A 15644-nucleotide genomic window follows, 5' to 3' on the forward strand; every position below is an offset into this window, starting at 1 on the left:
AATCACAGCAACATCATCAGCCGGTGTAACGCTGAACTGATGCGGTGAAGCTACTAGTAGCAGGAGAGGAGCTGCGCCAAAAGCTAACAAACACTGAAGAGAAGAAGAGCTGCCATCAATACAGTTGCAGCCAAGCATGATTTAATGTTACACAATACAGTTTTACCAAGTTGCTCAAAGTCTAAACTGGCATTGTTGTGCATTTAAGGTGTAAAGTTTACTTTTGACCAAACGCCCCCCAAAGGAATCCCAGCGCCCCCCTTTTGTAAAAATTTCCGCCAGCGCCCCCTGCCGTCCTCTGAACGCCCCCTGGGGGGGTGGTACCGCCAACGTAGAGAACCGCTATTCTAAATGAAATTTAGCGCTTTCTTTTTTTTTTTTAATTTACAATATGTAAAACAAGTTAAATAAACAGTAACTAAAAGAATGACGAGGGTTAAGGAAGGTATAAAAGCAAAAATTACAAACAGGAAGAGGTTAAATACAGCAAATTAGGGCAGATTACATGATAAATTCTTTGCAAATTGCAGTAGTTTTTAAAGCTTTAGCATTGGTACAATACTTCAGAGAATACACATATGAAGAAACAGGCACAGAAGGCATTCAATTTGGGTTTCCACTTAAGAAATTTGCAGCTGCGGACATTAAATTCTGCTAAAATTAATATTAAGTTTATAACAATGACTTTATACAGAAAAAGCCACATAATATAGTTTTAAAGTTAAACGGTACATGTTTTTTTAATTTTTTTTTTAGGAGTAAAAAAAAAAAAAAAAATTCCAAAATATTTTCAGTCTCAGGAAAAATGAGTGATGGTTTTCTCAGAGTTATAAGAAAAAGGAACACAGATGGTCTACATTTGGGTGATATTTACATATTTTACTAATAACAGGATAACGTCTATGTAGAATCTTTAGACACTTCTTGAATTTCTTCAGCAATAACCAAACAACTTTCCAGCAAATACCGATTAATAATCTTTTTCTTCAGATTTATCACAAAAAACCCATTAAATACTCTAGTTCGAGGCTATAATAGAACAAAAAGTGTAAGTGCTCCACTAACCTCAATAAAGGACAGAATCCCAGAAAAAGACACGTCCATCCCCTTCACCGTGTACGGCAGCTCCACGTACCGACTTCCTCTGTAACAAACACAGGAGAACGCATGGCGTTTCCCTTCTGGCTCTCTGTGTGCTGAACGTTCTTCAGGGTTCTACTCACTTTTTGGCCATCTGCTCTATGTTGTATCCTGGACTGGGATCGTTGGAAATCTAGGAAGAGTTCCATGAACGAGCTTTAACCTCCACGTCGTTCACAGTAAGACAGAAAAACATGGCCGATGTCACCAACACACACCTTGATAACTCTGGCGAATCTGTCCAAACAATTGCCGACCGCGATGTCAATGGTCTCCCCAAATATTCTGTAGCGCCGCTCTAAGTAAGCGATAACCTGCAAACACATTACCACTGTAAGACTTCCAGACTCCACTTCCCACAATTCTTAGTCCGTCACATTAATTTTAAACAGATAACAAAAGGAGGTTCTCTATGAACGTATGGTAGATATACTATGATGGGTCGACTTTACTCTGGGAATGGAAAGAACAGATAAAGTCAGGAAGGAAAACCTAAAGAGAAAAGGAAAGAAGGACATAAAAGAAGCAAAGATGAAAAAGAGAGGAAGGAAGGACACAAGAAAGAAAGCAATAAAGAGAAAGGAGAAATGACACAGGAAAGGGAAAATAAGGACAGACACTGAGGAAGGATGGAAGGAAGGAAAGAAAGAAAAACAGACATAAGAGAGGGAGGAATGAAAAAAAGGTACGAAGGAAATGAGTGAAGAACAAGAGAAAAGCAAGAAAAGAAGAACATGAGGGAGGGAAAATGAAGAAAAGAGAACGATGAAAGACATAATCAAGGAAGGCAAAAACATAATGCGGGAAAAAAATAAGCAAGGGGGATAAAAGAAAGATAAAGGAAGGAAAAACATGAGACAAAAGGAAAGGAAGAACATGAGAAAGGACAAAAAAGATGGATGAAGAAACCCAACATTTAATCAATAGGATAAAACGGATGAAGTCTGGAAATACTAACACTTCTAAACACTGATATCAGACTCCAGACATCAGCTCTCAGTGAGGATCATCCTGAACTGGCTGGTTACCAGCTGATTCTGAACACCGGCTATAAAACACCAGAGTGATGAGGCTGGAAGCCCACCTGAGTGTTTCCCCCGCTGACGTAAAGCACGGTGGGGTTGTTGGCCTGGGTTATGAGTCGGCCCATCTCGATGTGTCCGATGCAGTGGTTGACCCCCAGCAGGGGCTTCCCCCACAGCTGGGCCACGGTGCGCGCTACGAGGGCCACCGTGACCAGAGGGGCTCCCATACCAGGCCCTGAGGGACAAGGAGAGAGAGGGGCTGATGAGAGCTAAACAAAGATATATTTATGTAGCTTTAGCTTGTTGTTTTTCTACTGTAATCAATGAAAATCATCTTTGCTACCTTTAGTGTACGCCACACAGTCAATGTCTGCCGGCTTCAGCCCCGCTTGCTCCAGCGCCTCCTTCAGGACAGTGAGTATGACTCCGCGATGATGCCTGGCCGTGTCACTGGGCATGAACCCTGAGGCGAAGAATAAAAAGTGTTTAATAAAAAAGAAGAATCGGCTGAGACTGGTTTGTCAGACGCGTTAACGGCGCTCGCCTTGGCCCGGCGGTGTGATGTACGTCCGTCTGGGGTTAGACAGGACTTCACCGTCCCTTATGATGCCGATGCCAATCTTGTTGGCGCTTCCTTCGAATCCAATAACAACAGTCATGGCAACTAACAAAAAAAGAAAAGAAAAGAATGACGATATTAAATGTTTTAATGTCTACAAAACAAGTCAGTGCTCATAGCCTGATTAAAGGCTTGTAGTTCTTTGGAGGCTGTCTGACCATCCGTCTAGCTTTGACCTCTGAAATCTCACATAATTTCGAACTTCTTATTGTTGAATCAGAACGTCTGACCTTATCTGGGCCAGTGTTTAAAATGTTCTTCTTGGTTATGTTGGAACCTCCTGGATGAAAAACAATTTTGGTAGAGTGAAATCCTGGGAAGGTTCACCCAGGATTTATTTATTCAGTATTTATTCCATTGAAATTAGTGTGTGTGTCACATTTAAACACTGACAAATGTCAGAGATTGTCTCATCTTAAATTTCTTTAGTTTAGGATCTGATGCTTTGCTGTTTGAGATCTTTTAGCCTATTTAAAGTTATCTTACATGTCCTATTAAAGTATTTTTGTGCTCATTCCGCACCATTTACCTAAAAAATTCAATTACAAAGTTGTTAAAAAACTTAAAGTTATCTGATATCAATCTGAAATATTTAAGTGTGTGTGTGTGTGTGTGTGTGTGTGTGTGTGTGTGTGTGTGTGTGTGTGTGTGTGTGGGGAGGGGGCCGGGGGGGGGGACAAACACACAATAACTGCAAGTGGAGTAAATACTTTCTCACCACACTGTTCAAATGATATAGGAACAAAGAAAAAAAAATTAACCTTGTCAACCATTGCCAGGACAGATTTTTAGATATTAATATGCAGCTCAGATTATCTTATATAAATATTATATATTATATAAATATAATATACTGTACCTGTAGCCATGACTCTAAATGCTGGTTCCTGTATACAGAGCCTGAAAACCCCACTTTAACTTGACTAACACAGTAAAACAGTCTGTACTACAGGTGCTATGATGGAAACAACATAAAAGAAGTTGGAGTTAAATAAAAAAACACAGTTTTTATCAGTCATTTATAGCTTGATAGTTACATATTAGACTTTTAGTCAAATATGTAACTATTGCTATATATATTTTACACAATTATTTGTGAGTTTGTACCAGAAGTTAATTTCTTTAGAGGAGCAGAGACGAGCAATATCTCCCTAATTAAGGATTAACAGCAGCTGTGTCGTTAGCGCCTCCTCTTGCTTCAGCTCGAATAAGCGCTCGAATATTGTTTTATATTTTTATAGTATCAAAAAAAAAGTTTTACCGAGTATTTAGGTTTGTTTTTCTTCCTCTCACGCCACATTAATTTTCACATAGTAGTTCTGAACGTCTGCAGCCGAGAGTGACTCCATAGACATATCTAAGGACCCAAACATAAAGAGCTGTTAACTCGCCTTATCAAAAGGAAAGAAAGAAACAAAAAGCTTAGTCTAACCACTTGTTTAACAACAAAACATGGCAGAATATTGTTAAATACTTCCAATTACTAGGTATTCGGTTTTCTTTGTTAATACGTAATGAAAATTTGTTTTATTTATTTATTTTCCTGGTAGTTTTTCAGGCACATGTGAAGACAGCTATTAAGTCCAAGCAGCGTGGTCACATTGAGCGCTGTTATGTTTGGGGGGAAGTGACTGAGGTTGACTGAGAACTGAGGCTCGTCTGGGCTCTGCATCCTGTTGTGAAAGTGCGAGTAAGATTACATTTGCATGTCCTTTTCCTAAAACGCGCCAAAAGTGAACAAAAAACCTAATTAGCCACATTTGCATTTGTTGAGGAAATTATCGAGCTAATGAGAAGCTTGCTTTACTCGCTGGTCGTTCCTCTGTCATTCATTCCTTGTGCAGGCCGCCTGCTGCTTCTTTGTTAGAGCCACAGCTAGCTTTAGCACATGTTGGTAATAGCTGAACCAAATTATCACGGAGAAAAGCCTAGTACCCCACTTCGTCTTTCCGTTACAGTTTTTTACTGCCATATCTTTAACCGGGCATGATATTTGCACAGACATTACCCTTCATCACAATCAAATGACACACGAACATGAGTTTCCGGTATTGTATTTTAGGACTCAGTCTGTTAAGGCTTCAAGCCACGTTTCGTGTTTCTCAAATCCTCAAACTGCCACAGGTATTTTACCAACTAGAGCATGCGCACACACTTAGATCTCCTTTTTATGATAGTCAAACTACACAAATATGGTCTCCAATCACATTGATGATGGATTCTCGTACAAGAATAAAAACAATAAAAGTAAACTAGCTCCTTGCTTATTATTGTTTTCATTTGTAGCATAGTTATACTCAATGTATAAATGTATGTGCTTAATGTATAGAAACCAGAGAAAGTCTTGTCAATATGCTCAAATTGGTTTTAGTTTGGACCCTAAGTTATTACTGCTGGCTAAATATTATACTCAATCTTTTGTTATCTATGTTACACTGATTGAAATTGCAGAGATGATAGTGATTTAAAATATTGTGAAGCTTTCCCAACATAAGTTAGGAAGGAACATGCAGTTTGATAATCTTTTTTTTTTTTTTTTTACCTGAGGGAAAGAATCAGAGTCAGCATGTCAAAACTTGAGCGAAAATCTGTAATCAGCATTGGCCAGGAAAAACCTGATTGCTGCACCTCTAGTTGGAACAGTTTAAATTTACTCAAATTGCTCAAAAAATGTTGTTAGCTTTTGTAATAGGATTCAAAATTGGAGATGCACTGGTTGGAAGTTTGGTTTCCGATCTGAATTTTGCAAAGCGTTGACTGCAGTGATTCTACACTATACTAGAAAATAGATGAACTTTAGAATTGTCTTGCTTTATTTTCAGTTGATTTTTTAACATTTAGTTGTTTTTTTTTCTCCAGCGGCGCGGGTGCTGCTGTGTGTGCGTGCTGTGTGTGTGCGAGGTGTGTTTGCTTGCAGAGCCAGTTCCAACATGAAGAGAGGCAAGAAGACAGATGATGCGTCTGCTGATGGGGAGAATGATACAGGCTCTGGTACTAAAACAAAAAATTGCAGTTCCCAATAAAGATTTCATGAACAGAGGGAGGAAAAAACACTAAATGCACCATCCAATATAATCCCTTTATGATCTCCCTTCAGCTTCTGCAAAAAAAGCCAAGAAATCCAAGGAACCAGAAGCCCCTGTATTGTACGAAGACCCCCCTGTCAAAATGACGAGCAAAGATGGCCGTAGCGCCAACATGAAGATCACCTCCTGGAACGTAGACGGGCTCAGGGCGTGGGTGAAAAAGAACGGACTGGATGTGAGTTTGCAATAAAAGTTCACTCAGTCTTATAAAAAAAAACCCAAACTAAATAAAAGCTAATCATCATGCTTGTCATTCCCAGTGGGTGCGTGACGAGGCGCCAGATGTTCTGTGCCTCCAAGAGACAAAGTGTTCAGAGAAAGCCCTTCCTGCCGAGATCACGTCCATGCCCGAGTACCCCCACAAATACTGGGCTGCATCCAATGACAAGGAGGGCTACAGTGGTGTAGCCATGCTGTGCAAGACTGAACCTCTCAAAGTCACGTATGGTATTGGTGAGTAATGGGTTGTTGTGTTGATACTTAGTTTATACCTGTGGTTTTCTGCTTTAGTCCTCAGGACCTACTGCTGTTTGGCATGTTTCTGGACTTTGGAAGCGATGACTGAAAAAAACTAAATCTAATTCTCCAGGTAAAGAGGAGCATGATAAGGAGGGGCGCGTCATCACAGCCGAGTTCCCAAACTTCTACCTCGTGACGGCCTATGTCCCCAACGCGAGCAGAGGCCTCGTCCGCCTAGATTACCGTAAAACCTGGGACATAGACTTCCGAGCTTACCTGAGCGAGCTCGACATCCAGAAGCCCCTGGTGCTGTGCGGCGATCTCAACGTTGCGCATCAGGAGATCGACTTGAAGAACCCGAAGGGCAACAAGAAGAATGCGGGCTTCACCCCGGAGGAGCGCGAAGGGTTCAGCCAGCTGCTGGCGGCCGGCTTCGTGGACAGCTTCCGTGAGCTTTACCCGGAGCAGGCCAACGCCTACACCTTCTGGACCTACATGATGAATGCCCGGTCTAAGAACGTGGGCTGGCGGCTTGACTATTTCCTGCTCTCGTCTTCCCTGCTGCCAGGCCTGTGCGATAGTAAGATCCGTAACAAGGCGATGGGGAGCGACCACTGCCCCATCACTCTCCACATAGCTGTGTGAATCAGCACATCTGATGAAAATCCAACTTTTACTCTGTCTTTTTTTTTTGTTCCAACTTGTCTCAACTGTATCAGCTATTGTGTGAAAGTCGGAGAGTAGAGTTGCCCTGTAGCTTAGTAGTTTTCTTTAAATGTTCCACAACATAGATCATGTCTGATTACCCAAACTACTTTAATAAAATCTGATATACACCCAAGGTCTGCACACATGCAACACTAAACACACAGTTAAGCTAATTTTCATGATGTTTCTGTTACTGATCCACTGCTGTAAAAGGAAACCTAACATGGTTTAAGCTCCCTTCTTGTATCTTATATTTTTTTATGTGAAACTTGCTTACACTCTCAAATAAAGACTCTTTATTTCCAGATTTTGAGTTGCACTTTTCTTACCTCAATGGGTTTTATTGGTAACAAATAGGGGTGCACCGATTGCAGTTTTCCAGCCAATTGCCAATCTTAATGTCAGATCTGCCATTACCAATTACTTTCATCTTAAATGTTGCTAAACACAAGTTGCTGAGTTGGCAACAGTGGGATGACTATTGTTAAATGCAGACATGTCCTTGTGGCTGGACTGTCAGTGAAACCTGTTTCACAGGAGAAAGAGGACAGTGGTTTATTTTTAGACCTTTGTTGAAGTAGACAAGATGAGGGGATAAGTTTGGCTTCACCAATCTCCCGAAATTAAGGAAATTGGTGCTGATAAATGGGTGGATCCCTAGTAGCAAAGGACTTGCTTGTAAGAAATGGCTGATCGTATAGACTTGCATTAGATTCACGCCATGGTTACAGGACAATTGGCAACAATGTGGCAAAAGCTTTAAAATAAATAAATGTAAAAAACCATTTGGGGAGGAATTCCTACCAGGCCCTATTAAGTGCCAGTTGGTTCTTTTGAACTACTTGGCACTTGTAAATGTAAGGAGTTTGCTAAGTGAAACAATTTTAATAATGAAGGACAAGACTTTTGTGACAAAGCATTTTCTGAGTTGAAAGTGTTGGGAAGGAAGGTGGAAGATCTGTCATGCTGTGAACTCTGAAAATGTCGTCAGATTTAATAAAATCATTTGCCTTCCATTAAGAGAATTGTCCAACTGGCCACACTTCTCAAGCCTAAATGCAAACCTTCTTCCAAAGTGATACCAGAGAAAGGAGCCTAGGATGCTACAGATCATCCAGAATATTGGTTCTCAAACTTTTCCCAAGTACCACTTCAACTAATATAAAGGTTTCAAGACCTGACAGACAAAGCAAACGGAAAAGTCAAAATATTTTGCACCAACTTATTCAATCTGAAGTAGGAGCATGGTTGGGTGGGGCTTTTACACTCTTCCCAGATTTCTGTCCAGAGGTAGCTAAATGACCAACACCCCTTGTAAAAGGTTTGATTTTGTATAGTGAAATTAAAACTTGGATTTCATCAAACATTCTCAACTACACTTTCACTCTTCAAGTGGATTCTGTTGAAATCATTTCTGCCAGAACTCGTGTTTTTAGGTAGGTTTTATTAGCTCTGCAACACAGACAATTAGCTCTATTGTAAACCAGATTAGAAGACCACAGTGTGAGAACCTAGGATTCAGAGAAACTGTGCTGAGAAATATATCTAAACCTTGTAAAATGTTAAAGGAATGAACTAAGGACCTTCCTACTGTTGTTGCCCTGCCTTGAGGTACAAATATGTGACATTGGTGATTTAAAATTTCACAGAACAAACTCAGTGAAATTTATCATGAGTGATGTTAGTCTACTGCAATTGATATTTATATTTAAGACCTTTCACAACCATTTCCCAGTGATACTACCAAGTCTGCAGGTGTATTTATGACAGATGTGTCCTCAGATGCGTTTTAAGATGATAAGACTGCCTGAAACCCTTTCCACACTCTAAACACGGATACGGTTTTTCTCCAGAGTGTGTCCGCTGGTGTCTCTTCAGCCGGTTGGCACTCAGAAAGCTCTTGTCGCATTCAGAGCAGGAGTATGGCCGGGCCCCAGTGTGGTAGCGCAGATGGATGGTCAGGTAGCAGGACTGGGTGAATTTCTTGCCGCAGTGAGGACACTGGAATGGCTTGTGGCCCGTGTGGAAGCGCTCGTGCTTTAAGAGCTCTGCATGCGAGAAGAAACCCTTGCCACAGTCAGAGCAAAGGTACGGCCTCTCGCCCGAATGCGTCAGCTCGTGTCTGATCAAGGTGGCCTTGTACACAAAGCTCTTGTCGCACTGCGAGCAGCGGAAGACGTTTTCCCTGGTGTGGCAGCGCTCATGTTTCTTCATGTTGCGCTCCCTCTTGAAGCTCTTGCCGCAGAACGAGCACATGAAGGGCATTTCTTCAGAGTGGATCTTCATGTGGCTCAACAAGCCGCCCTTATAGAGGAAGCCCTTCCCACACTGCGTGCATATGTGTGGCCGCTCTCGTTGGTGCGTCCGTTGGTGAGCGGTGAGAGCTGCCCGGTATGGAAAACTCTTCCCACAGTTGCAGCTGTGAGGTTTTTCCTCTTTGTGGGTAAGGATGTGCTTGTTCAGCTGTCTTTCACAGCTAAAGCCCAGGTTGCAGTGAGAGCACTTAAACGAGTCTTCCACTTCGCCAGCGTCCACTCCGTGGGTCTTGAGGTGCTTCACCAATGCAGCCTTCCAGCTGAACGTCTGACCGCACTCTGAACACTGGTAGTCCCCATCCTCTAAGTGGCTGCTCTTGTGCCTTGCGTGTTCCGTTGCCGACTTGAAGAGGTCCCCGCAGATCAGACACGACAACTTGTTTCCGGATGAGTGTGTCTGCTTATGCCTCTCCAGTGACTGTTTGAAGGAGAACTGCCGTCCACACTGGGAGCATGAAAACGGCTGCTCGCCTGTGTGCACGCGCTGGTGGGCTTTCAGTAAAGAGTGGAACCTGAAGACCTTCCCACAATCTGCACAGCTTATGTGTCTGTGTTGATCTGTGGCACCGGTGGGGTGAACCTTATTGATGTGCTGCAGGACCTGCCCTTCCTCAGAGTGCTGGAAGGAGCACTCAGGACAGGAGAAAGCAACTACTGAGGCATCTGTTGGAGAACCTGATGGTACAAAAAGCAACGAGTTTACATAAAAATACAAGCAAATACTTTCCGTTGTTCACTAAAGACAAGAACTTGCAATCAGAGGTAGCTTTTACAGGTTCTCAAGAACCTAAACAACAACTACCAAGTTAAGTACACAGCAAGATTAAACCAATTTGAACTTAATTTAGTACTCATTTACATTTCAGTATCTGTCTGGAGATAAGATTTTCCTTTAGCAGGCTTAGTTGTTTTTGAGTATCAAATACCAATCTTGTGTTTCACACCATGTGGATGTTCTAGACCTACAACACAGGCTGGTAAGCAGAAGAATGATGACACTCTTAATTGAATTTTACTTTACATCTAATGAAACACTTCAGTAATTTGCAAAGCAGCAGAGTAGCGCAGTAACACTGGTAGTGTGACTGTAAAGGCAAGTTAGAACATGAGATCTTGTCAGGGAACTGGTTGTCTAAGTGACTACTGGAAGCTACATAAGCCAAATTTCATAGACCTTCCATAAACCTTCACTTTCATGGTTATGAAGAAAAAAATCCAGAACAGCATTTCTTATAGCCACTCACTTTCACCACCTTGCTTCGAGACCACAGGTGATCCATAAGAGTGCTCCGAACTGAAACAGAAGAATAATGATCATTAATTTTCAGAGTCTACAGTTAATAGGACTTTAAAAAGTGCCAATGTGGCAATGTAAAATCAAGGACATCAAAGATCAACACCAAGGAGAGGTGATTTTACCTGACGATAGGTAAAGGTCTCAGTGATGAGGGATTCGCCCTGCTGCACTTGTTCCTTTTATTAGTGGCCATGTGCATCTGTAAATGTATCGCCTGGATCTTCATTGTGGGTCGACGTTTGCGTCCACTTGTGCGGACATTCGGTGGTTTGACACCGTTCTCTCGTATGGATTCAGAGAATGGGCGGTCGCCTGTTTCCACCGGACAGTCTGGATCTGTGTGTTCAGCACTCGCTTCGTTGACATCCACAGCCTTGTTGGTTTCTGGCCCGTCCTCTAAGCCTTCTTTGAGTTTGTCCGAGTTGCCATCATCAGAGTGAGTCTTTAAGTGACTTGCGAGAGCCAGCTGACAGCTAAATTCCACGTTGCAGAGATGGCACGAGTGCACGCCATCTTCGGTGTGTGTTTGCCTGTGTGGCATGCAGGCTGTGTCCACGCAGTCATACGTGCGTCCCTTTCTGTGTGTCCGTCTGTGTCTGTCGAGGGACTGCCTAAAGGAGAAGCAGCGGCCGCAGTCGGTGCAGCGGTGGGGGCGTTCTCCCGTGTGGATGACGCTGTGTGCCAGCAGCGAGGAGGCAAACTTAAATTTCTTCTCACAGTGGCGGCAGTCATGCGGTCCTGCGGCAGCTTTGTGTTGAGAAGAGGATGGAAGGTCGGTCGGTTCTCTTTTTGGCTCTTCTTCGCTCGTCTTTTCTAAATACACAACCAGAGAACATTCCCCTACTGTGTCTTCTCTTCCTTCAAAGCAGTTTTCTTCTGTCACCACTTCAACGTTGGAGCTCGCACCTATTTCAACCTCAGAGTAATCAGAAACTGTAACTATTTCCGCTATTTCTGGTGCAGGTTGTGTTTCGACGTGGAGGTCTTGAAGTGGGTCCGACTGGTCGGGTTGTTTGCTGGTTTCCGCCAGTCTCCTCGGGGGAAGGGCAGAAAGTGAGGAAGAGATGTTGTCGCCCATACTAGCAGGTGGAACTACAAGAAAAGGAATAAAGCAGAACCATAAAGTTTAGCTTATACGGTTCACAAAAACGCTGTCAAAAGAAGCGACCTACCATGTTGGTCTAAATGCCCCAGGTTCTTGTGGTGCTGCAGTAGATTTTTCAGGTCTGTGGGTTCAGAGACGGTCTGAAAACAGTCTTCCAACAGAGAGCACTCCGCTCCAAGCCAGGACACAGTCTGAGAAAAACATCTGACATCAATATTCACACTATCTAACTTGAAAAACTTGTAAGGTCACATTTTATACGGATATTAGGACCCCTCTATCTTGAGGTATGACGCTTTGTCAATGAGGAAGATAGAAGAAATAATCTCATCTCATAACATCTTAAAGCGGCAGTATTATGTAAAATCAACTTCTTTGAGTTTTACATCACATTATAATGTTATTCTCTCATCAAAAACGTACATGGATTGTTGCCTTGAATCTTTCATTCATGTTTGAGAAATGGTTTAATCTACCATGGCAACCATTCTGCTGTACAAAATGCCTTGTTGGACCTAGCGCTGCTTTTGAGATGAAGCTCCTGCATTTTTACTGGTGCAAGGCTGTAAAAGGGTTAATAGAGCAGCGATGTGATGACTTCCTGAAGACAGAGTTTCAAAAAAAGCAGGTTTTAAAGAGACAGAAACCCAAATTCAAGACATTAAATAAAGTAAAAATTTTAAAGTCATTTTTGATATATGTATATAGTTACTTTATTGTGGTATAAAATAGCACTATGTGCCTGGAAGATAAATAATAAAGTCCCCTTAATAATACCCTTGCACTGAGCATGGCATATCAAATATAGTTATTGCAGAGATGCTGTTAGTTTCGTCCACCTTCTATTGACATATTTGTGGCAGCGTCATGATAAACTTGTGTTATAAAATCTAGTTTCTTTAATTGGAATCATGCTTAATGTTCTACAGTTCCCTGTTGCAGTTCGATAATTGCAGGTGCAATTTGCGTTTAGGCTCACCTGCTCCAGGTCAGGGACCGGAACCAGCTGAAACAGTCGGCAGAGAAACTCTGCAAACAGTGTCTGCAGGTCACTGTCGTACAGAGGGCCATACTCTGCAGGGAAGATGTCCTTTAAAGCAAAGAAACTATGATGAAAAACAATGCAAATGCGAAAAAAAATTTCAGAGCTTTTCTGCTTTTTCGAAAGTATTACGATATTTGGTGGCACCGCACACAACAGCCTGTACTGTCATAAAATATAGGAGTTATTTTCTTGACTCCCCTTGATGGGTAGCCTCAAACCGGTAATCACTATGAAGTGTAAGGGGTCATTTGGAATTGCAGAACGTGAGTGACGTAGTGATGCGGTAAAATGCACAAACAGTGGCACAAGTCCAAAGGCGGAGAGCAGAACAACCGGATGCTGATTCAGATAATAACATGTTGAGATTGGTGAACAACAGTTTCTTGCTCGGGGCCTGACACATATCTTTATACTACATACCGGAAGCCACAACCCTTTGGTTACAAAATCCCAACTTCATGTTGGCCCATGATCTCAGCTGATCTGCTGCAATGATGTAAAAGGACGAAGCGAACCATAAATGTTTTTTGTTGTTGTTGTTGTTGAACAGTAAAAATGACTTGAAACTCACCAAGTACTTTTCTGTACCTTTTATTGAACTTAGTAAATTCTAAATCTCTTCATAATATAGCTAGATTCCTGAGGGCATCCAGTAAATTCTGGGAAGTTACAAAGAAAGTGTCTGGTAAGTTCTGGGAATATAATCACAAGTTCTGGAAAACTCCACAGGCCAAGAAAGTGAATCACAAGTTCTGGGAAAGCGACCAGTAAAAATTTCTTAGAAAGTTTGCCCAAATACCCTGCCTGGTAAGTTCCAGATTGTACCTGCTAGATTACATGAACGAGACTGATGAGAGTCAAGTAAGTTCCAGAAAGCACCTACTTGGAAGTAACATATAAGATCATAAAAGCAATGTTTAAGGCTGTTTAATAAATAAGTATTAATGATATATCTTTAGAACTATAAAAACTCAAAAAAGGAGCTTGAAGACTGCTGCATTCTACAATGTGTAGAATGCAGCAGTATTGTGGCTTGATGTGTTGTGGAAACATTTGTCAAAGAGAAACAAGTTAAAGAGGAACAAGTGTAAAGTCTTACCACGAAAAAGTGCTTTCTTTCTTCCGGATCTTTGAGAAGAATTTGAATCAACTCAAGAAAATTCATTTTCACTGACTCGTCATATGGTTCTCTTATCTGAAACATGGAGAATGTAACTTTAAATTTAACACAATCGGTATGTAAAACAGCATTAGAAGGAAAAACGACAATGGTAAAAGGTAAGTAAAAGTTTTTACCAGTGTGGGATGTGGTGATGTCATCTTCTCCAGGTAAGACAGGATCATCTCACTGGAATGCTCATTACGACATAACTCAATAATATACTGTAGCAGAGAAAAACTCAGTCACTTCCTATCACTTGTAACATCAGACTACCAAAACATTAAATTGTTTCTAAATGTTTGATAGATGCCCAACCCATACTCACCCTAGCTCTTAACCCTAAATTCAGTTGAGTCCTATGTTTGTCCATCAGCAGCTCTGGGACCATGTCCACCACCAGCGACACAAAGTCTGACACCTTCCAGTAGCTCATAACGTCTCGTTTCCTAAACACCTGCCACATAGAGGCTGCCATGAGCTGCAGAGGGGGCACCAGGAGTCGCAGCGATGCCAGGGGTAACGGGTCATCTAAAAACAGGCATAGAAATACATTATATGGTTAATTGAAAACATATATTGTCTGTCTCACAAGAAAAGTACATGACACTCTCTTTCTGATGTGTCCAGAAAGGGACAGAATTTTCACTTTAACCTCAGAATTCAGAGAAAGTCAGAATTTGGATTTTAAAATTAAGAATTCTTATTTTCAGTGGCCTTAATCCCCTTCTAAACATACACAATTATAAATATTTGTTACATTTAAAAGCTGTCTTTGAAAACGTTCATTACTTGTAGAAAACAGATGGTTGTTCTGAATGCCTCCCATGAGTGTGTGTTCAATAACAGCAGTGTTATTGAAATGTTGCTAGTAGCATCGACGCTGCATTTTTAAGCCAAACTTGGTACACTGATAAGACGCATACAGCCACATCTATTCGTAGAGACTAAATATTCAAAGATAACGTTTTCATCACGCGCTTGACCCAAACAACGCGAACATACCGATGTAATGTCAAAGACAAGCTATGGAAATGAGCTATTGGCTCAATTAAAGTTATGTTTATTCTTCTTGCCGTCATTAACTGTCCGTTTCCAACAAATTAGTTTTCATCCACATTCGGTTCTTAAACAGACCAACCTCTGGGGATGTCCGTCAAAACGTCTGAGTCCATTTTCTTCTGCTGGGGTTGAAAAGTTTCAGTAGCTTTGATTAGCCTTCCAGCTAGCTGGCTAACTAGCTACCATACAATACGTGGTTTATCTTTCACAGAATCTGGACAACACAGCTTTTAATACAGAGTTCAACTGCCGAAGCTTCAAGTTAAACTCAAAGATAGTTCAATAAATGTGTATACAATAAAATAAACGTTAATTTTATCACAGGGAGTAGTAGTTAGAAAATTCTTCTTTGCTTTATTCATTGGCTAATTCTGACATTTTCCAGGTTGCTGCTGCCATCTGCAGGAAACGCGGTGAATCGCAAATAAACCCACTACTCAATATCCCCCTCGCGTTATTAGCTTAAAAAATTTAATAACGAATGAAAAATGTTAAGCTTACATTAAATTAATTTTTATGCATTTTCAATAAAAAAAATACATAAACAAAGAAAAAACTAAACAGGACATTAAAATTTCTAGGTCGTTCACTCGTGGTTTTAAGTTTAAGTAATGAGTCTGAACA

General features: G+C 41.4%; 3 protein-coding genes across 4 annotated transcripts in view; 1 reads left to right on the plus strand and 2 right to left on the minus strand.

The window, feature by feature from the left end:
- Positions 1-4163, minus strand: part of osgep (O-sialoglycoprotein endopeptidase) — a 10472-nt gene extending 6309 nt beyond the window's left edge. Inside the window, exons 1-7 of the mRNA XM_015016185.1 lie at positions 4046-4163; positions 2710-2829; positions 2509-2628; positions 2225-2400; positions 1359-1454; positions 1224-1273; positions 1066-1144 (exon numbers count right to left, since the gene is read on the minus strand). Coding sequence (XP_014871671.1) covers positions 1066-1144; positions 1224-1273; positions 1359-1454; positions 2225-2400; positions 2509-2628; positions 2710-2824 — 636 coding nt within the window. The 5' untranslated portion in view covers positions 2825-2829; positions 4046-4163. The remainder of the gene's footprint in view (positions 1-1065; positions 1145-1223; positions 1274-1358; positions 1455-2224; positions 2401-2508; positions 2629-2709; positions 2830-4045) is intronic.
- A 205-nt stretch (positions 4164-4368) lies between these two features.
- apex1 (APEX nuclease (multifunctional DNA repair enzyme) 1) lies at positions 4369-7069 on the plus strand. 2 transcript variants are annotated; one of them, XM_015016187.1, is made up of 5 exons: positions 4369-4474; positions 5644-5775; positions 5882-6045; positions 6131-6323; positions 6460-7069. In XM_015016187.1, exons 2-5 carry the CDS (start codon positions 5715-5717, stop codon positions 6972-6974), a joined length of 933 nt encoding a protein of 310 aa, XP_014871673.1. In that variant the 5' UTR covers positions 4369-4474; positions 5644-5714; the 3' UTR covers positions 6975-7069. The 2 variants fall into 2 exon arrangements, with proteins under 2 accessions (XP_014871673.1, XP_014871674.1); XM_015016188.1 differs by having other exon boundaries at positions 4370-4468.
- A 1392-nt stretch (positions 7070-8461) lies between these two features.
- LOC106935630 (zinc finger protein 585A-like) lies at positions 8462-15417 on the minus strand. Its single transcript, XM_015016184.1, has 9 exons — positions 15100-15417; positions 14287-14489; positions 14096-14182; positions 13899-13994; positions 12734-12844; positions 11822-11945; positions 10772-11741; positions 10597-10646; positions 8462-10027 (listed from the first exon to the last, which is right to left on the minus strand). Exons 1-9 carry the CDS (start codon positions 15131-15133, stop codon positions 8799-8801), a joined length of 2904 nt encoding a protein of 967 aa, XP_014871670.1. The 5' UTR covers positions 15134-15417; the 3' UTR covers positions 8462-8798.
- Positions 15418-15644: the final 227 nt, after the last annotated feature.

Source organism: Poecilia latipinna, unplaced genomic scaffold (assembly GCF_001443285.1).
Source record: "Poecilia latipinna isolate Pla-1442-1.1 unplaced genomic scaffold, P_latipinna-1.0 Scaffold1991, whole genome shotgun sequence".
NCBI classification, from domain to species: Eukaryota; Metazoa; Chordata; class Actinopteri; order Cyprinodontiformes; family Poeciliidae; genus Poecilia; species Poecilia latipinna.